This window comes from Lepisma saccharinum, chromosome 17 (assembly GCF_977018435.1).
Source record: "Lepisma saccharinum chromosome 17, izLepSacc3.1, whole genome shotgun sequence".
In the NCBI taxonomy this organism is placed as follows: domain Eukaryota; kingdom Metazoa; phylum Arthropoda; class Insecta; order Zygentoma; family Lepismatidae; genus Lepisma; species Lepisma saccharinum.
This window is the reverse complement of record NC_139245.1, coordinates 8,135,526-8,157,133: the sequence shown is the minus strand read 5'-3', so window position 1 is coordinate 8,157,133 and position 21,608 is coordinate 8,135,526. Positions and strand designations below refer to the sequence as shown.

Sequence of the window (21,608 nt, the reverse complement as noted above, 5' to 3'; positions counted from 1 at the left end):
TTTCAGTTAGTATTAGAATATGAGTAATTGTCCAGACATAGTACAATCCTGTTCACATAAAGTCGCAGGTTAGATAGTTGAAAAATGTGCCACTTTATCTGAACAGGACTGTACCAACAGGGTGTCTTATCAGTCTGGAAATGTCAGGGAATTTAACTTTTTCTGGAAAAGTCATGGAAATGTCAGGGAAATTTGCTCTGTTTCGGGAAAAAATGGATTTTTTCCAGTGTCTGAAAGCGTGTCTCATTTTTTTCTATATATACTACAAAAACATCTAGTGAAGTGTTAATTGACTGCTACTGACACCATCCATTAATACACACACTATACTATTTTTGATGATACAGGTATTTATATCATACAAGTAAAAATGTACAATATTCACTTCATTCATTGTGTCTACCGTACCCTGGCCGAAGCAATAAAACTCCTCTTCTTTCCCAAAACTATGGATCTGTTGGCATTTGACGCAGCTGTGGAAGGAATGTGGATGATGACGTTAAAGTCCCAGATATTTGTGAAACGAGAGGCTGCAAGGGGGCAGGGAAGTTGCAACAGATAAAGAATTTCCCCTATGAAGAACTTTCTAAAGTCTAGAGAATCTTCTAAACTCTTGACGATACTTAGACTTCTGCTCACAAACAAGATGACCAAATCTAATAGCTGCTGTTCATGTTCTGTGAATTTATCCCTCGCGAACTTGTAAACATAATAATATATGCTGTCTACGAAATTAGAATACAAAATAGTTTTACCTAATGTGAAGGGGGCTGGCCGCCCTGCCTGGCTACGGGTCTGACATATGGTTGTCAATTATTTGTCTTAAATTTTGTATAGTTGTTTTTCTGGATCTTTCTAGAGCATATGATGCAGTCCTTATAGATTTGCTTGTAAAAAAACTAATATAGCTCAGTCTTCCTAAGCAATTTATTAAAAGTATAGTGGGATTATTACTACAGAGAAAAATGTATGTTCGTTACGGTCCATCAACTTTCGAATGCTCGCAGAACTAGTCAAGAACTTCCGCAAGGTGCGGTGTTATGTCCAACATTATTTAATTTGTATACTTATGATCTTGTTAAACAAGTATTGAAGTATGATAGATTATTACAATATGCAGATTATATTGTTATATACAAAAGCAGCAAAAATCTATCTGATGGTGTAGAGAAAACAACTGGCTTTAAAAGAATTATGCACATGGTGTGAAAACACCAGTTGTGTTAGACATTAATGGATCACACATAAAACAAACTAGGACACACAAATTTCTTTGCATTATGTTGGATGATAAATTGAAAAGGAAAGCTCAGGTAGAACACATGGAAGAAAAGGCGTTTAACATCATTAAAGCCTCACAGTCAAAGTGGGGAGCAGATCCTCGACTACTGCACATTGTTCACAAACAAATGCTCAACTCAAAATTAGAATATTGCTCTTTCTTGATTAACCTAAATTGGGCATTTGGAATACTATCTTCAATACAATATCATAGTTCATGTAGAATCTTTGGTCTATGGAAAGGAACATCGAAACAGGCTACATTTGTTGAATTAGGAGAAATACTATTTCATCTATGAGCACAATATCTTGCGAGAAAATTTTTAATGAAAAAGATGTCTTCCATAATACCAAAATTATAACTTTTCCAATCCTTAATGTCATCAACCCGTACAGCTAAATAGAAATTAAATCTTCCAATCTTATTCTCAGCATACCAGTCGATTAAGGATTTCATACAGAAAGTTATTAGATTTTTAACATATCCGTGCTTTACGACAGACTATTTTAAATTAGTTACAATACTTCCCGTTCACTTTTCTCCATATCCAGATAAAGATATATGAACCTCACTGCCAAGTACGGTGAATAGCATATTCATGGAATATGTACATTCTGCAGTGCATGAAGATTTTTATATATATAGCCTACAGACGCATCAAAGTCCGCAGCTGGTAATACTGGAGCTGCAATATATATTGCAATTATCTAATGGAATACAAAATCTGCCCATTACTAGGAGAATTTTCAATATTGACGGTGGAATCGTTTGATATGCGTCAAGCATTGTATATACAGGGAAAAAATGTCAAGAGGGTATTGATCGCCACTGATTAGCGTCAGTCTTACACTCCCTGGCAGGCCCGTACTCAGGATTTTTTCGATTGGGGGGGCAAGCTCAAAACCATATATAAATCAAATAAGGTAAAAGGAAACACTCACCGGACAGTAGAAAAATTCAAAATTTTCGCTAATTTCATAGCATCATCGGTGTGAGAAGAAATAGACGGAACCGGAAGTTGGGACACTGCAGAGTTGCCAGGTCCCCATCGAAGAAGAAGCGGTGCGTAGAACGAAAAAACACTGTTTCGTCACCAGGCTCGTCGTAAACTGTGAGTGTGTAGGAAGAGTTGGGAGGGCGGGAGGGACGGGATGGTTTGGGGGGGAAGGTGGGTGAGGGATGGGCATTACTGGGTGGCCTTGTTGAGGCCAGGTGGACTGGTTGCACTCATGGCCGATATATTGGCCCTTTCCCATCTTTTGCGAACAGAGGTGTTGGCTAGTTTGGGTAGGAGATGGATGATCGCTACCCGGAAGCAGTCGTTGAAACTGATGTTGTGGTGGTTGGTGTGGACGGCGACAGTGAAGTCCAGGTTGTGGGTGGAGGAGCGGTGGTTATTGATGCGGAGGTTGAGGGCTGTAGATGTTTCCCCCAGGTAAAAATCACCACAGATGTTGCAGGTGAGGATGTAGATAAGGTTTGAGGCATGACAGGTCCCTTTGGGATGAAGGGTAAATTTGCCAGTGGCCATGTGCACCTGGAGGGTGTGAGAAGTGATGAGGATGGGGCAGGTCTTGCACCTGGGGCGGTTGCATTTATGGGCAGGGGGGTGTTGGATGTGTGGTGAAGGAGTGTTGTGGACCAGGATGTTTTGGAGGTTGGGGGGGCGTTTGAAAACCACCCTGGGTTTGTCGGGAAATATGCTTCTGATTTCAGGATCACTGTGGAGAATTGGGAGAAGAGAGTGCAGTGTGTGCCTGATTTTGTTGAGGTGGGGATGATATTGGGTGATGAGTGCCGGTGGGTTGGTGGCAGCAGGTTTCTTGGTGGTAGTGGTGTGTGAGGCAGCTCGTGATATTTGCTTGGTGACCAGGATGGAGGGATATCCACGGTTAACCAGGGCCTGGTGTAGGCGGAGGTTATAATTCTGGCGGGAGGTGGGTGAAGTGTTCAGGCGCTGTCCCCTGAGGGCCAGAGAGAATGGAATGGCCTTTTTGGTGTGGAACGGGTGCGAGCTGGAGAAGTGTAGGTACTGCATGTGGTTGGTGGGTTTTATGTGGATGGAGGTAGTCAGATGTACTCCCTCGATGTGCACGTCCACGTCCAGGAAGGTGATCTGGTTGAGGGAGTGCGTCCAGGTGAATTTTAGGGAGCGGAAGTGGTTAAGTTCGTCCAGGAAAGCTGACAAGGATGGTTCTCCATGTGTCCAGAGCATGAAGATGTCGTCGATGAAGCGGAGCCAGAGGAGGGGTTGGAGGGGTTGGGTAGCCAAAAACTCTTGCTCAAGTTTGCCCATGAAGAGGTTTGCATAGGATGGGCCATTCTGGTACCCATGGCTGTACCTCGGATCTGTAGGAAATTTTGGTTTTCAAAGGTGAAGTTGTTACAAGTGAGGACAAGGTGGGCAAGGTGGGTCAGGAAGTTGGTGCTGGGGTTGTGAGGTTTGGGTCTGCTATTGAGATAGAATTCTATGGAGCGGAGGCCATGGGAGTGAAGTATATTGGTGTAGAGGGAAGTAACATCGATGGTGGCAAGGATGGTATTTGGGGGCAATGGTGGAAGGGTGCCGATTTTCTGGAGGAAGTGGTTGGTGTCACGGAGGTAGGAGGGCAGAGCTTTCACAAGAGGCTGGAGATGGGAGTCAACAAAGGCTGAGATTCTTTCAGTGGGTGAGTTATAGCTGGACACAATGGGTCTACCGGGGTTGCCAGGTTTGTGGATTTTGGGTAAAAGATAGAAGGTGGGAGTGCGGGGATTGTCGGGTATTAACATGGCGGTGGTACGAGCTGTTAGGCCTTCAGGGGGGCCGCAGGTGTGGATGAAGTCCCGGATTTTGTTGAGGTGTTCGGCGGATAGGTCAACTGTGGTGGGTTTGTAGGTGGAGGGGTCAGCCAGCTGGGGGTTGGCTTCCGCCAGGTAGTCTTGAGAGTTCAAGACCACCGTGGTGGACCCTTTGTCAGCTGGGAGGATTTTGATGTTGTGGTTGTTGTGGAGGTCTCTGAGAGCTTTCTGTTGGGGGGAGTTGAGGTTAGGTTGGTTGTGAAAGTTATTTAAGAATGAGCTGTCAGAGGTGGTGGAAATAACGGCAGTGATGTATCTTTCCAAGGGGCGGTTGGTGGGCAGGGGGGGTGGATCTTGGGAGGAGGGGGGGCTAAATTGAAGGAGGCTCGGGTGGGTTTCACTGGTGGTAGTTTGGAGTGAGGGATTTTTGGCCCAGAAATGTTGCCATCGGAGGTTGCGTGCAAATGTGTGTATGTCAAAAAGTAGGCGGAATTGATTGGGGGGAATTGTGGAAGAGAAGGTCAGGCCTTTGGATAAAAAATAGCTACCACCAGTGAAACCCACCCGAGCCTCCTAGATGGCAGATTCCTCCATGGGAATTCGTACCCTGGATGTGACCACCAACACTATGTTAGTATTGCAGTTGAACGTCTAATTGTAGTGTTGCAATATTATGGACCAAAGTAACTCAGCAATAGCCCCCCCCCCCCCATCTCCCTGACCCAATGATCAACAATGCAGTCGTTCACAGAGAAGACTGTCACAAGGCGTACAGCTTGGTGCTTATTGCTTACATTCCATTCCCAAAAGTATTCAAATATTACAGTATTCCCAAATTTACAATGTTTTAAATTTTCTTACACCAGCAACACTGAACAAGCATGATTTGATTTGATTTATAATAAAGGTAATCTTTGTTTACAAAATAATATATTTACAAGTTAAATAATATATATTATGAATGATTCTTATAGTGGAGAACATGTCTGAATGTGAATTAACCAAAAAGAAGGACGGCAGGAAAGGGATTAAAAATAGTGAAATTGGAACGTTTGGTAGTTTTGCATAAATGGTTATAAAACTAATATTACTAAATATAGTAGACTACAGACTCTGGAGTCAGCCTCTCTCCAGAAACAAACCATTAATTTTGCAAGAAAATCGAAAAAAATCGTCCATGTTATTTGTATAGGTTCACATTAAAATATTCCATGGCTCGAGGGGGGGGGCATGGTCCCCTTGCCCCCCCCCTGTGTACGGGCCTGCTCCCTGGAGTCGATAACAGCTGATTACTATGTAGACTGGTACATTGTTAACATAAAAATTTTGTATCACAAACTAACCAACTCAGGTTACAGCATTTCTTTTGTCTGGACTTCTGGGCATACATCCATAGAAGGAAACCACATAGCAGACGCATTAGCCAAGTACGCAGCTGAAGAATCAAGTCACCGATTAAATTTTCTGCAAGAGCGCTAGAGTCGCATGCTAAAACAGAATTGTTGGAAAGTTGGCAGAGACAATGGACAATTACAGGGAAGACTAATAGGGAAAAATACTATTCAATTCAACCACTTATACCGAAAGAACCTTGGTATCAAGATATTAATCTTTCAAGAAATTCTTTAACAACCCTTCTTGGATGTCGGCTAAACTACACCCTTGCCCCCAAAGACTTGTAGACTAGGAAGATTGTGCAGTTCCCAATCTGTCAGTGTGGTGCAACTGAAGGAACACCTGATCATATTATATTTGAATGTCGTCTTAACGTAACTCCGCGTGATTATTTCTTAAGAGATCTAAAAGAAGCAGGATATAATGGGGCATACGTCTTGTAAACGTTTGAGGAATCCTACTAAGAAAATAACTATATTGTAAGAGAAAATATTGTATTATAAAATTGTAAAATTATGAAATGTAAAACAAATTTAACTGGTGCAAAGCTGAAAAGCTAAAATCAAATATATATTTATACAAAAGAAAAAAAAAGTTCTCACTGGGAAGTGTGATAGATAACGTATACGTTTGTTTAGTGCTTTTTTGTGAGAATGTGGTGCGAATCATTGCTTCTTAGAAATATTTCTTTAAAAATTGTGTTTTTGTGCTAAGAAAATTACGAGAGAATATCGCAATAAAAATATTTGTAAAAAGCAAGGCAACGTTCGGGTGATCTATAAATAGAGCTGGACTGGGACACCGGGCAAGATTCTGGTACACCTTGTCACTAGACTCCCGAAAAGATGCATAAGAACAGCATAGTTTCTATCATCACCTCAACATATATGTGAATTTTAGATTCCTCGTTCGCTCCATTAAATTCGCTTTTCATGAAATTACGCTGTAAAGGATAGTGAACTTGTTCTTTTCGTTTATCGATGGGAGCACAAGGTCATTCTTTTTTTGTTGGGCTACAAAATTCATTTTAGAGCTGCAGTAAATTGTTCACTGTTGAACCCAATTTTCACGCTCTAGCTGTTCTCTAAAAGGCGTACAACGTTATCTTCTAAATTAACGTATTCTCCACGGCAGCAACCATCAGGAAAGTTCTGAGGAAAGGAATGGTAGTTAGCTAGCACTAGTTAATTGAGGAATATCTATATATATAAAAAAAAGTACTCCCCTGTGCTTTGCACCAAGCCATGAAGGCGTATAGGGCGTGTGGAGTTTGGGCCCCAAACTTTCTTGATCACGGCCGAAGATGGGGGTGATGTGATCAGCACCACACCCCTGGCCGCCTTTACCCTCCAGGCACCCACTTTATACGACGCTGGGTGGGCGCCGGAGCCGCTTGAACTGGTGGAAAAAATTACGGTTCTTCCCCGCCGGGGATCGAACCCGGGTCTCTCGCATGGTAGTCAGACGCCCTAACGACTTTTTTTTTCATTCACTCATATCATTTTATTCATATTTCAATTTCAGGACTTTTCAGGACAGACAATCACAAACATCCATGTCCGAGCCAGGATTCGAACCCGGGACCCCTGGCGTCGTAGCGCGATGTGCTAACCACTCCGCCACAGGGGCCGACAATTCTATTCTATGCTTATCTGAGATACGAAAATGATTTGACCCAAGGACGAAAGCAATTGTTGGACCACGTTTCAAACCAAAAATAACTGTTGCATGAGATTTTCCCTGGAAGCTAAAGGAATTTTGTAGCGAAGCTCAGCTACATTTTTTAAAAATGTAGCAGCACCGCTACAGCTACAAATTTTACAGCTTCCGCTACTTCGGAACACTGATTATAACATTGGTTAATAAAAACGGAAATCATAACTCTCTCTTAAAATTCCTAGGCACACCGTTATAATTAATTATTCGTGTTTGCAGAACCACTGTTTTTTAGGCACATGCCGCCACTGTTGCTTACAATTAGGGTTGCCATACGTCTCGTATGTACGGGATTGTCCCCTTTTTTTTAAAAGAAATGTCCCGGTATCCCGAAAAATGTTCTCGGGACGCCCATTTGTCCCGTATTTAGCTAAAAAATAATAAGTGAATGAGACTAAGTCATGTTCTGAATTTTATAGTAATGCATTGGGGGAAAATATCCTCTTAAAGGACGCCAAGAGTTCACTCAAGTATTAATATATTTTTTTCAAAATGTTAATTAGGGATTAACAGTGCTTTAATCAGCAATTGATTTTGTAATGTTTAAAAAATTTTTTTTAAAAAAAATTATATCCATGCCTATATAATCTGTATGTCCCGTTTTTTTTATTTTAGAAATCTGGCAAAATGAGTAAGAGGAGACGTGTAGTCATGTAAGGGTGTGGGGATGCTGGAGGTAGCCATTGTAGGCCGCTTTTACATTTTGCCAAATGTATACTCTGTCCCTGTGCTCTCTGGAGCAAGCGAACGAAAACAAGTCTCTGAGCAAGTAGTGACGCGAGGCAGCTCCAACAATGAACACGAGAAAGGGAACTGGATTGCGTGGAGGGGGAAAGCGACTGCAGTTACCAGCCTTCGCAGCAGCGTGTACTGCTTCGCTCTGCCCACTCGCCCCCCCTTCTCTGCCGTTATGCGCGGCCTTGCTCCAGGTATACTTGGACAGAGTATATCATTAGCAAATTTAATAGTGGCTGGGTGAATAATTTCTGCTCAATTATAATAATAATGCTGTTATCACCATGGACGTCCACAGGATTTTTTCCGGGGAGGGTCAAGGAAGGTATTTTTTGCAGGGGGGCAAACAAGGCACATTTTCCCCCAAAATAGTATTGTTCCCTAAAAAAACATTGCTTAAATTTGAATTTATGGTGTTCATGGAATGATTAACACATATTATTGTGGCTAAAATGAAATTATATGTGTGAAATACATAATTTTTGGTTCACTTTCATTTTCCAGGGGGGGGCACGGCCCCTCTTGCCTCCCTTCCGCCTTTCCTCGAATCAGCACTTCGGTTGTGGAAGGAACGCAAAGTAAATAGACAAGCGCGCAAGTTGCCAGCAAAATGAGAATCGTTTATCACCCCCAACAACTGCGTTCTCGAGCATGTAGTTTCGGAACCCGCGATAGATGGTGCTGGCGTCGCCTTTCTTCGCACGGGGCAGACTCTGCCAGTTATTCCCTTGGCACCATCGCCTCCTGGTAGCATGCGTGCGCTGCTGCGCGCCAATCCTAGAGGGAGTCCCCCGCACCCTCCCCTGCGTCGGGTCCGAACTGTGGCGGTCTCCACAATAGCCACTCAGCCGGCCGATCGGTGAGTGCGGGAAGTGTGACGGCACGGTCAAAACCCTTTCGAGACGATCGCGAGGAAGCACGTTGCACCGGTCAAATGTCAAAAACGAGTACTTGGCCCTCTTTGGCACCGTGCTAGTCCAAGATTCGTGTTCAACATTTTCAAATTCTAGTGACAGTTCCGTTAGAAAAGAAATAAGAGAGAGGAAATCTGTGCTTTGTGAACCTTCTTGATGTTGAACCCCTCCCACTTCTGCTGTCCACGTGCGTGTCAAAACATGACGTCACGTGTCATGCCGTTTCTGTGGCGGTAAAACGTCCTCGATAGACAAGATTAGCTAGGTTTTTGCAGTTGAGAAAGTGTGTGACAGATCATGTAAAGGAAACTAATAAATACAGATTTGCTGGCTCGAAGGTTTCTCGTCACATGTGATGCAAGTGTGTCGTTCCCCGACAGCTTAAACCGGTGTGAGTCAACACACTACAATGTCCCGAAGAAAACAGGCAAAACCTCGTGCTCTAAAAAGTAAGTACAAAATACATTAATTTATCTCTTTTGTGGCTTGACGTGACGTTGTTGTGATCAATTTAACTCGTCGTTGTCTTTGCGTTATCTTGAACGTCATTGTTTACGTCCGGTTCACGTGTGGTGTCAGGTTTCCCGCTGGTTATTGTTGATCGAACTACATTCTCGGAAGTGCCTGACAAGACAGTCTATGTCATGGTGTTTTGTCATTTCATTAGAGCATCAGCTATTTCAGTGACCTATGGCTCCGCATTCTTGTCTTATCCATGGTTTAATACATTTAATATACCCAGAATTTTTTAATTTTAATACTAAGATTTAGATCAGGTCACGTCAGACAATCACCGTTTATATAAAATTAATCTAGTTGATCCACCTAATCCACTACACCAGGAAGATTCTCATAATGTTATTTTTCAATGTCCACGTTATACCACTCAAAGGGAAATCTTATTCAAGAATTTAATAAAAAAAGGAATACCTCTCCCAACCTCTTTATCCTCTTTAATATCGTCACCAGACATAACAATTGTATTTATCATTTTTAGATTTTTTCATGATATTAATGTAGACATATTCAAAATTGATGTAACAATATCATTTTTTAGAACACTTGGGGCAGAGCTGGTATAACAGCTAAATCCAATGAAAAATGAATGATCTCGCCTCGAAAGGTTCTGGGTTTCAGTCTCGGCCAGGTCATAAGTGCACTACTGTGTTTTTTTCTATGACCTATTTCATGTAGTTATCCTCATTGTCGCTAATAATGTATACGGGTTTAAAGTCAAACTAAATAACCGGAAATATAATTGCAAATTAACTGTTACTTAACCAGACTAGAGAGAACTATGTCGTCACCAATAATGAGTTAAAAACAAAAAATCATTGGCAGTACAAATTGGTTTTAGCGCACATGTACGTGAACGGGGACAAATAATAGTTTAACAGTCCTTAACGAATCCAGATGAGTTAATTGAGTTCATATACATTGTTGCTTCACTCTGTTTTATTTTGGACAACAAGGCATGTCTGGTACTTGATGTTTTGCAATCAGTTTCGCCAACCTCCGTAGCCAGTGGTTAACGTAATGCCCCGTGAGGCAAGAATTCCTTGGTTCGAATTCCGGTTCATCCAAGAACATCTTTGTCTTTCTTCTGTCATCCATTTAATCAATTTATCATCCATTTGTGGTAAACGCTTAACTTTTTTTAGAATGGTAGACCCACATCGAGATACGTTTTTAGGAGAGAAATGACAAAACATTCGCAATATTTTAATTAAGAAGCTAGGACATTTGCAACTGAGGGTGTACATTTTCTGTTGTATTTTTAATTAGGGGAGAGAAAACCACAGAGCGGCCCGTCAAGGTTTTTAATGTGGCTCGACTTTGGCCCTCAATACAAATAAGTTTGGACGCCCCTGCACTGTAAGAAATCCCTAGTAATATATCAATTTCTACTTTAAATCATTCGTCTGAAAGATTGGCTGATACTTACGAAACGCCATGGCATAGGTCACAGTTTATGGAAACATTATTTCTATACTTTACATGCATGATATCTTGAACGTGGATCTTATTATAGTTGTATTATTTTTATTTTATATGCCACGAGACTAATATTTTCTGCCGTACATTCGTGATTGACTAACTACTAAATCTTAATTCAACAAATAAAGAGCAGATCTGTAGAGTAACGTATAACAAAACTAACATGTTACTTTTCAGAAATTTTGTTAATACTACGTTACATAAGTAATTGTAGCGATAGCCGTTTAAAATTCCGAATTGGATATTTTACACCTTTCAACAAAACCTGACTTTTACAAATGAAAAATGGCTTTCTTTTTCTCAGCCGACAATGGTGTGATCACACATAATATGTGTGATATGGGTGTATGGAACGCATATATGATTCAGTTGAAATTTCTTATCTGTCCATATTGTAAGTATTGCGTTTCTATTTTTAGTAACTTTCCCAACTTTTATAACGAGTATGTTATACCTGTTCCCAAATGTCACTGCTGTCGGCTTGTTAACAACAACACTCTTAATGATGGAAAAATTAACAATAAAGAATGAAAGAGGACATTCGTCCTTTGTAACCGGAAAATCTCGTTATCATTAACTGAATAATTTAAATCAATATAATCACAAATAAATGCCAAGGATATTTTACATGGGTGTGCTGTATTATAGCACGTTAGTATAGTAATCCATAAATGATTTAAACGCGTGTTCATTTTCTGCAAATGAACAATAATTTTAGGAAAATAAAGTAACTTTTGCTGAAGCTGGTTAAAAAAGCTGAGGATAGTTAACAATTTTAGGCTTGTATTGTGTCATTGTTTGGACTCATAAACACTTTTAAGGAGCTTTACGAAGTAAAAGCAACATATTTATGTAGTAATGATATTGACGATTAATTAGTAGAAACTTTCCGTAGATAGTTGTATTTTTTGCATGCTTTGTTTGAGTTGAATACAATTGCTCCCGTTTTCATTTATATGGGCTTGTGAAAGTTTCCTCATAAAAAGTCTAAAAATGTCGTTAAATACCTAAACAAATTAAAAATTTGTGTGAATATTGAATGCTTTTATTTTTCTATTTTTGCTTATTAGCTTATGTTATTAGCTGATTAAACATCCATACCTTACCGAACCCACGTCCTGGCTTCGCAGTGATATCTCGCATATACTTTGACAATTAGCTTGTGCCAGGAGAGAACCTCTTCAATAATTTCCGTTATCTGCAAAGATCGCTACGAAATTACAAATTTTGAAAAAATACATGTTTGGAATTCCTTTTACACATGACTCTTCGTGTAGTATGCTTTCTCTGTTGTATATATATATATATATATATATATATATATAAATAAATTGGCGTACGGCTCTACAAAACTATCGTAGATAACTGCGAAAGCGAACTACACGAATAGACTACTTATTGAACGCTGTAAATGGAATTCCAACCAGATGTAAGATTTCAGACTTTGTAATGCAAAATCTGTTTTTCAAAAGGGAGAGATTTTTTTAAAAAAGTTTTTGCTGATACACGGCAAAGTTTCATTGGCACCTTAATGCCTTGTTCGGGACTCGACGCGTGACCGCTAGCTTCGGAACTTGCCAGACCCAACTTTTCAGCCACTGGAGATCCATTTCTAAGGCTGATGGAACGATGCTCAACTTCTACGACCCGACAAATTTCTCCTTGGGGTAATCCATATTTATTTAGAATATTCTTAATTATCGTTAATGTTCATTTGTAAAAGATACGTGGGCATGTTTATGGGAGGGGGGGGGGGAGAAAATGTTTTCAGAATGACACTCAATGTAGGTTAGTTTCTTTATATAGTTGTGACCTGTTTTGAGGCGCCAGAGCCTCGTTTCACTATTTTGCTGACTAATAAGCTTCTGGTGCGTCGACGTGCAGCCATGTCTCTGTGGGAATTTGTCGTCCGTATGTGTTTGTGGTTGTCCCTTCACTCACCTCATCGTATCACCATTCATTCCCATCGTCGCAATTAGCTAAAGTGGCAGAAAAGCGACGTAAAATAACCTCTTTCATTCATTCATTCATTCATTCATTCACCTCTCTTTGAATTTATTTTTGTAGTACAAATTGAAGTCACTTCTCTTCACTTTTTTATTTATTTTCTGAACTAAACTATACTTCCGTGGCGCAACATCATGAGCGTCGCATGCAGGCCCGTAGCCAGGCAGGGGAGCCCCCCTGTAACTGCCGTCAGTCCCCCTGGCACTGCCATCAGCCACCTTTGACATTAGGTAAACTATTTTGCATAATTTGTTTGCAGTGAAGAGTGGAAATGTAGACAGCTCACAACTTTAAGGATATTCCACAGACAGAATATGAACAGCATCTATTACATTCGCTCATTTTGTTTATGAGCAGAAGTAGCTGCAAGTATTTAGAATGTTCTCTAAGCCCCGCGACAGGTTAACTTTGCAGCAACTTTTCACACATATAGACCCAAACGTACGAGCAGAATATAGTTCCGCTGCAATACTGCCGATTTTCTCACTGTCTGTGATGTGAATAGCTCGGCGGTTGAGGCAAGACTGGCACGGGAGATGCTGAGCGCCGTTTTCGCGTGTATTAATACATAAAACCAGCTGCAAACTTAACCTGTCGCGGGGCTTAGACTTCAGAAAATTCTTTCATAGGGTAGCTTCCATATCTGTACCTTCACTGTCACTGTTGCGACCTCCAGTTCAGACCGAAATCTGTGACTTTGATGCCATCATGTAAATTCCCTCCGCATCTGCGTCAAAGGTCAACAGCTCCCAAGTTTTGGGAACGAAGGGAAGTTTCATTGCTTCGGCCGGGAGTGGAATGTATTGTAGGCACTGTGATTAAATATTGTGCATTTTTGTGTGATATAAATATCTGTATCATCTAAAAGAGTATGAGTGTGTAATGGATGATTTCAGTCAATTAACACTTCAAGAGATGTTTTAAAAGATGTAGAAGAATGTAGTATTTGTATGATATTTATACATTTTATATACCTTAATGACCCTCCCCCTTACACACACTCATAATTTACCTTAATAATACTGTCATTTTTTTTATTTTTAAAAATGGACTTTGTTTACAAAGCCCCCCTGATAACCCGTGAGCCCCCCTGGAGGTCAATTCTAGCTACGGACCTGGTCGCATGGTCCATGCATCAAAACCCACCGCCGCTGTTTTCTGACTTTCGAAACCGGATTCTGCTACTACGAGGGACACTATTTATATTTTGAGCCTAACAATGAAAAAACAGGAATTTGGCATTGAAAACTGCTTTATTGTTTTTCGAAGTATTCTCCTTTATGGTCAATACACTTTTGCATTCGTTCGAACCATTTGTCAAAGCAGTTTTTCCAATCTTCTTGAGACACCTCCATAATATGGTTTTTGAACGCATCAACGGCGTCTTCCGCCGACGAAAATCGTTGTCCACGCAATTTATTCTTGACATTCGGGAACAAGAAGAAGTCATTGGGTGCCAAATCAGGACTGTACGGCGGATGACCCATCAATTCGATTTTTTGAATGTTCATAAAGTCGGTTGTTAGACGAGATGTGTGACAGCTGGCATTGTCTTGATGAAGAATGATCGAGACGGCGTTTGTTTGTTTTCCGTATTTGACCGAAGACCTCTGGCAAACAAATTGTTGTGTACCATTCAGAGTTGACCGTTCTACGTTCCTCTAAAGGCACAGTTGCCACATGACCAGTTTTCCCGAAAAAACAGGCGACCATTTGTTTCGATGTGCTTCGAGCGCGAACAACTTTTGTTGGATTGGGTTCATCTTGAAACACCCATACAGTCGACTGCTGTTTACGTTCCGGCTCATATGCATATATCCATGATTCGTCACCTGTTACAATCTTATATACGTCTTTTGAAGCACCACGATTGTATTTATTGAGCATTTGTTTGCACCAATTGACGCGAGCGTCTTTTTGAGTTTTTGTCAAATTGTGTGGGATCCAACGAAAACATACCTGTCTCACAGCTAAATGATCGTGTAATATTTTATATATTCTGGTGGAACTAATGCCTATGGTTGCCTCAATCTCACAGTATGTCACATGACGATCTTGCAGTATTAGGTTTTGCACAGCATCAATGTTTTCTTGAACAACAACTGATTTTGGACGACCTTCGGAAATCTCGTCGGTGAGCGAATGGCGGCCACGATTAAATTCGTTATACCAGCGTTTCACAGTGGCAAAGGATGGGGCTTCATCGCCAAATGTGGAAGTAAGTTGATCGATGCACTCTTGTCTTGATAATCCACGTCGAAAATCGTAAAAAAATCATCGCACGAAAATGTTCACGAGTTAATTCCATTTTATTGTTGTCGCGCAATCTCCAAGGCAACATAAACAACACAAATGAAGCTATTGACAAAACATTTGAAGTACGTTATGGTGAATAATGCCAGACGATTCCGTGCAAACGTCAAATCGCGCCTAACTTCAATCAGTGTTGCCAAGGCTCAAAATATAAATAGCGACCCTCGTATTGCTTTTTCAATTGCCTCACAAAATGTTTGAGCACCCGCCGGGGATCGAACCCGGGACCACTCTCACCAGCGGCAAGTGCGTTATCCACTCGGCTGGAGGAAGCTCTTACTTCCTTTCAAGTAGCGCGTTTAGATTTTATTTGTTTAGTATTTTGTACGTATTTCACCACTGCTTTCTGTGGTTTCGATATCGTTTTTTTCTCTAGAGAATTTCCACTGCATGTGCCCACGTGTATTCCTTTGTCCATGCATAGAAATGGGACCGAGTGGGGCCGAGAGCGAGCCCGTAAAATCGAGACAAGACTTAGATATAAAAGTTAAAAGTATCTTAGTGTGATAGCCTGAGGTGAAACACGTCTGTTAGTGACACGTGACAGCAACAGTGTTGCCAGTGTCCCTCGTAATATTGTGAAAACATCGATTTTTGGAACAGCCCATTTATTCCCTTGTGCAATGTTTGTGAAACTTCGTTAAAGTTCTTTTTCTGTCAAATTCAATAGATGGCCATCCAAATTGTTCGTTGGTATTGTGAAATGTTGCAATAATTTACCTCAGTGAGTTCTCTGCATCAATACACACGATTTGCAAAAAACAAATTTTCCGCCTTTGGCAACACTTTGCTTATTTGTTATTAAAACACGCATGTTCTTACATATGTTTGTCTCTCTAAATTTTCCCAATATACAGGGCATTCTCTTGGCAGAAAGCGTTTCTTCTCATTCCGTTTCGCTATTCAGTTATACGGTCGTAAACACCGGGTTGCGTGACTTTTCGGACACTCTGTATATGTTCATACTATCTGAATGTCTCGCCTCGTTCAACACTAGAAAGAAATAGAATACAATATTTCACCTAAACCAAAAAAAATTCAAATTAAATCTTTTTTCCTTTTTTGCGCGTATTATTTCGAGACGAGACCGTGACAATGCTTTCGAAACCGAGATGAGAGTGGTATTTGTAATTTGAAACGAAAGCGAGAACGAGACAGCCTCCCTCATTCACGGTACGAGACGAGACTGCAACCAGCCTCGTTTCATCTCGTCGTGGCACTCCTTTATCTTCAAAGGGAGGAAAATCACACCCTATGCTAGGGTGAGGATAGGAAATTTACCTTTTGGGGACGTTATTTGTGAGAAACCAAACTCACCCCAAAACATGAGTTTCTACGCCTTGTTCTTCCTTCAGTAATTGTTGAAAATAATTTCCAAGTTATTACTTTCGAATAGATCATTTTTACGATGTTATTCAGTTAAATTGTTTGGATAACAGCAGAATAATACAGAGCGTGTTACATATAAAATTAATTGTGTGTGTACATTCGTATGCATTTGTTTGATTGCTAATTTTGATGTTTTCGTTTGGATTGCAGGGAAGAATATATGTTTTAATTTACATGCACAGGATCGTCTCTATAGTTATTCCTAAAGCTTGCTATGTATTGTGGGTTGTTATTATTACACCATCTTTTCAACGATACATCTCTCTTGTAATTCCAATCACAATAATATTTGGCAATTGTGTTTTATGCCTCCTCGAGGCCGTAGTGGTGTAATGTCGTTGCCTTGTAACCGAGGGGCCGGTGTTTGACATCCTATGCACACAGAGAACTAAATGCATCATATCGTTTGATGCACCATAATGCATCGATTGATGCACCAAATTGTGTTTTGTAGCTTCTTCAAAGAATCAGATTCACATTTGATACATTTTGGTGCATTTTTGTAGTCGTGAAAGAAACACCAAAGTGCATCATTTGATTCAAGTGAGGATTTCTTTCAGTCGAGATGCACTTTAATGCATCAGCTGATGCGTTTTGATGCACCTTGATGCATTTTGATGCACCAGCATGCATCATCCAAAAAATGCAGGAAGGTGCATCAACTGATGTATTAAAGTGAATCTCGACTGAAAGAAATCCTAACTTGAATCAACACTTTGGTGTTTCTTTCACGACTACAAAAATGCATCAAATGTGAATCTGATTCTTTGAAGAAGCTACAAAACACACTTTAGTGCATCAATCGATGCATTATGGTGCATCAATCGATATGATGCATTTAGTTCTCTGTGTGCGAGGCACATTGCACAGTAGTTCGGATCGCACTTTAGACTGTAGGTCCAGTCCCAGTTAGCGTCTCTGTGCATAAAGTGGACTTAAAACAACAACGTCTGTAGGTGTGTTTCATGTGGCATCAGAATGCGCACAGCCACCATGATTGCAGCCAATTTTATTGATATATATATATATATATATATATATATATATATATATATATATTAGTTGTTATTAAGAAATTCACAGATGCACTCTGTGTAAAATTTAATTTTGGTAAGACAGCAATGAAAAGTCCATTAAATTCGGCACACAGGAGATGTACTCCGTAGATTTTCAGCGATAAATACATTCTCGACCAGGACTCGAATCGGGGTCTCTTGCAAACTGTGCCATTGCTCTACCACTGAGCTGCCGAGTCGGCCTGGCTTCGCCTGATTTTTCGCTGGCGGTATTTTACATGTGTGAAATCGTCTCTGCAATGGTATCTGTTGCCTGGTTCCTCCCAGCGTAGAAATGTCAATCCATTAAATTCGGCACACACAGAAGATGTACTACGTAGATTTTCAGAGAATAATGGATTGACATCTCTACGCTGGGAGGAACCAGGCAACAGCCTGTTGCAGTAGCACTTGCATTCCACACAGGTAAAACACCGCCAGCGAAAAATCGGGCGAAGCCAGGCCGTTTCGGTAGCTCAGTGGTGGAGGAATGGCACGGTATGCCAGAGACCCGGGTTCGAGTCCTGGTCGAGAATGCATTTTTCGCTGAAAATCTACGTAGCAATGAAAAGGTTTTGAAATACATTTTTATTGTCATTTGCAAGATGGATCCGCAAACGTGGCAGAAGGAAAGAAAAACATTCTGCCACGAAATGCACAGATAAAGTTACTTCACCTGTCTTAATTCAACACAACAGATTATGTGTTCATTGTGGGATGAAAGAACAGAGCTAGACTTTGCGGCTCCAAATGGAGGAAGGATCCAAGGGTGATACAGCGTTGTCGCCTCGTGGCTTAACTTGTTACCTTTATTCTTCGACCAGTCAACATCTGTTCGTGTTCAGTCGATGCAAGAAGATGGGGAAGCCCAGACGCAATCCATCAAGTTACCCATAACGCGTTACGATGCCAGGGGTCCCGGGTTCGAATTCGTGCCTGGGCGTTCTTTGTGAGTGTTCCTTCATCAATTTTATCATATCATCAGTCATCATCCTCATCTCCAAGATTGGACAAAAATGATTCGATTGATTAAGTTGTTGTTTTAAGTCCACTTTATGCACAGTAAGGCTAATCGGGACTGGACCTACAGTTTAAGGTGGGTTCCGAACCACTAGGTGGTTTACCGGGTATCGAACCCGGGACCCCTTGATTACAAGGCGACGACGCTGCGACTGCGCCATCGGGAGGCCCTATGATTCGATTGAGTATATACCTTGATTTTCTCCTGCGGTAATATCATCCACTTGTACAGTATTGACATAACCTGTGTTTATTTCTTTTCCTTTTAAATTGTGGATCTAGCGTAACATTTCCAGACAAAACTTTAGTGTTACACCATGGGCGTTGGATTTGGAGGACACAATCTCCCGTTCTTCATGATTGGAAACGCCGTGTTTTGAACTTCAATTTTTTAGCAATATTGACTACTTGAAACTCCTCCTAAAAACGATTATATCGAATCCCCTTCTTTTCCCAATCTTCCACCCCTCCAGATCGAATGAATTGACTATGCAAACATGCACGTCAGAGAGCTTGGCAAACTTTAGCATGGGCTAAAACTCCCAAGAGATTCATATTCGTACCGTGCACGAAGTACAAAAATGATGGTTAACACATTATCATTATTTATATGGGGACAATTTCCTTTCATTTGTTTTTGAGGTATTTGAACCATTGTCGACAATTTTTAACGGTGTATTTTTGCTTGCTTTTTTTCTGCATGTACGTACGGATACGGTCTCTCTTGTATTTAGATCTTCTTTGTCCCTTTTTTGCGTAATTCGTGACTGATGTCCTTTGCGTCGATGCGATGGTGCGGTCCGTTATACAATATGGCGGCGAAGTCCCTCAGCCTTACTCCTTCCGCCGCGGTGCAAAGGGGCCTCATCTTGCAGACAGATAGCCGCTGACAAATCCCTCCCCAGACTCCCTTGTCCGTGTCCGGCGGGAGGGATGGGGAGAGAGCACACACACGTCACCGCGACAAATGAGAGATTTCAACCCTGGCGGACTGATCGGTCAACAGATGAACCGCAGCGCCCACCGGATCCTCCGCTGCAGTAGTGCTTTTTCATTTTTTGGCGTTCCCCCCACCCTCCCTCCGAAATCTCTTTTCTCCTAACACGCACGATTTTTTGGGCTTGAAGTGTGTAATGTAACGGGCAGGTTGCTTGCTGAGGGGCTTGCCGAGGTGGAAGATTTTGGAAATGGAACGAAAGAATCGCAGCAGTTTTTGCACAATTGAGGTGAAAACTAAATTCGATTTGATTTTTGTTATTTATTTTGATTCACAAATTATGCTATAGATTCAACATTCATGATAACTTTCTCAACTTGCTCACAGATTACCTTAGCGATCCCCAACACCCTAGTTGTTCCAGGAACTCTATCTAACTTTCTACTTGTCCTTTCTGGAGTACCACAGGGCAGTGTTCTGGGACCCCTCTTGTTCATATTATTCCTCGATGACCTTGCCGACCATCTCACAGCTGCCTCTAATAATTACCTTCTTTTCGCAGATGACTAAACTTTTCAGAGAAATCTCCACCTCCAACGATACTCATCTCCTCCAGAATGACATAACAACGTTTATTTCATGGTGCCTCACATGGAAACTTACATTACATCCTGACAAGTGTACTACTCTCACTATCTCTCTCAAGAAGAACCTGTTAAAGTCATCTTACTACATCTTTGGCAATGACATCAAAGCAGTATCCTCTCACAATGACCTGGGCATTGTTTTCGACCAAAAGCTCACGTTTGAAGAACATATTACAGGCACGTCAAAAAAGGCAATGCGTCTCTTAGGTTTACTGTATCGTTTCACCGAAATTAGTGACATCTCAGCCCTCACCTTATATTTCAAGTCATTCATTTCCCCAATAATAGAATACTGCTCTCCAGTCTGGTCCATGGCATGTTACACTCAGCGCTCTAGAATCGATTCTGTCCTTCACTTTTTCCTGGCTAGAGTTCGTTACAGGGTTCCCTCATTACGCAATTTTTCATCACATCTCCTGTCCTTTCTAAACTTACAGACTCCCTATCAGCGGCGTTTACTGATGACATATTATTTCTACAATATTCTCAATGGCAAAATCCGTTGCAACACGCTCATCCAGGAATTCCACTTTCGACTGCCCATGCGCACAACACGTAATACAAATCTATTTTACACAGAAAGGCACAGACTGGAAATTCAGAAATGATCGCTCTTCCACTCAATACAATGACCTCCCGTCAAGTGCTGATGTATTTTTCACAGAGTACGCCTTTCGATCTACCATCAGAACATATGTTGCTAAATAATATTTAATTGTGCCATCTTGACTTATTTATGTTAATCCCTTGTGCTATTTTGTTATTTTCATTTTTGTTCTTGTCATTGTTGATTTCAGTGTAAAATGGCCATGTGCTGTGTCTGAAATTTTCTCAATAAATAAATATTCTATTGCCCGTTCTCTAAAGAATTCCATGTTTAAACGATTTTTAAAAAAATAATGTGAAATCACATTAGTATCTAAAATTGTTACGAAATTTCTTAAATTATATTCCTCGTTGTTGTTCTGTTAATATATTCAATGCATTTGACACCTCGACGAAGCCTAATAGGCAAATAACTGAATTATAACATAATGCATTGCATTATATTGGCTTATGAATGATTAAAATTCAATTTCAACTCCATCAGTACTATTTGCACCGTATCATCAAATGTGTTCAATGATGCATTGGACTGTTATGAACAGAATTGAGGAGAATTCGAAGTAGGCTACGTAGAATTCATTTACCTTCACTGTATCTCTTTTGTATTTACATTAATTATGTGGTTTATAATACGTAAGATTAAACCTGACCATAAGTCTCTGCTTCCAACTATCTTAGATTAAGATTACTCTAAATTTATTATTATTATTAGAATGGGAGAGGTGAGTCGAGGTGTATGATGGAACAGAATGTAATATCTTACACAGTTTAACTTTGGGTTTCGCTGTAAAATATGTCATCAGTACAAGAAAC

At 40.7% G+C, this 21,608-nt stretch overlaps 1 protein-coding gene across 1 annotated transcript in view; it reads left to right on the top strand.

Annotated features, from left to right (window-relative positions):
- The first annotated feature begins 9,191 nt into the window (after window positions 1-9,191).
- L (zinc finger protein Lobe) overlaps window positions 9,192-21,608 on the top strand; it is a 604,581-nt gene continuing 592,164 nt past the window's right edge. The window contains exon 1 of the mRNA XM_083138877.1: window positions 9,192-9,272. Within this exon, the coding sequence (XP_082995003.1) occupies window positions 9,233-9,272 (40 nt within the window). The 5' untranslated portion in view covers window positions 9,192-9,232. The remainder of the gene's footprint in view (window positions 9,273-21,608) is intronic.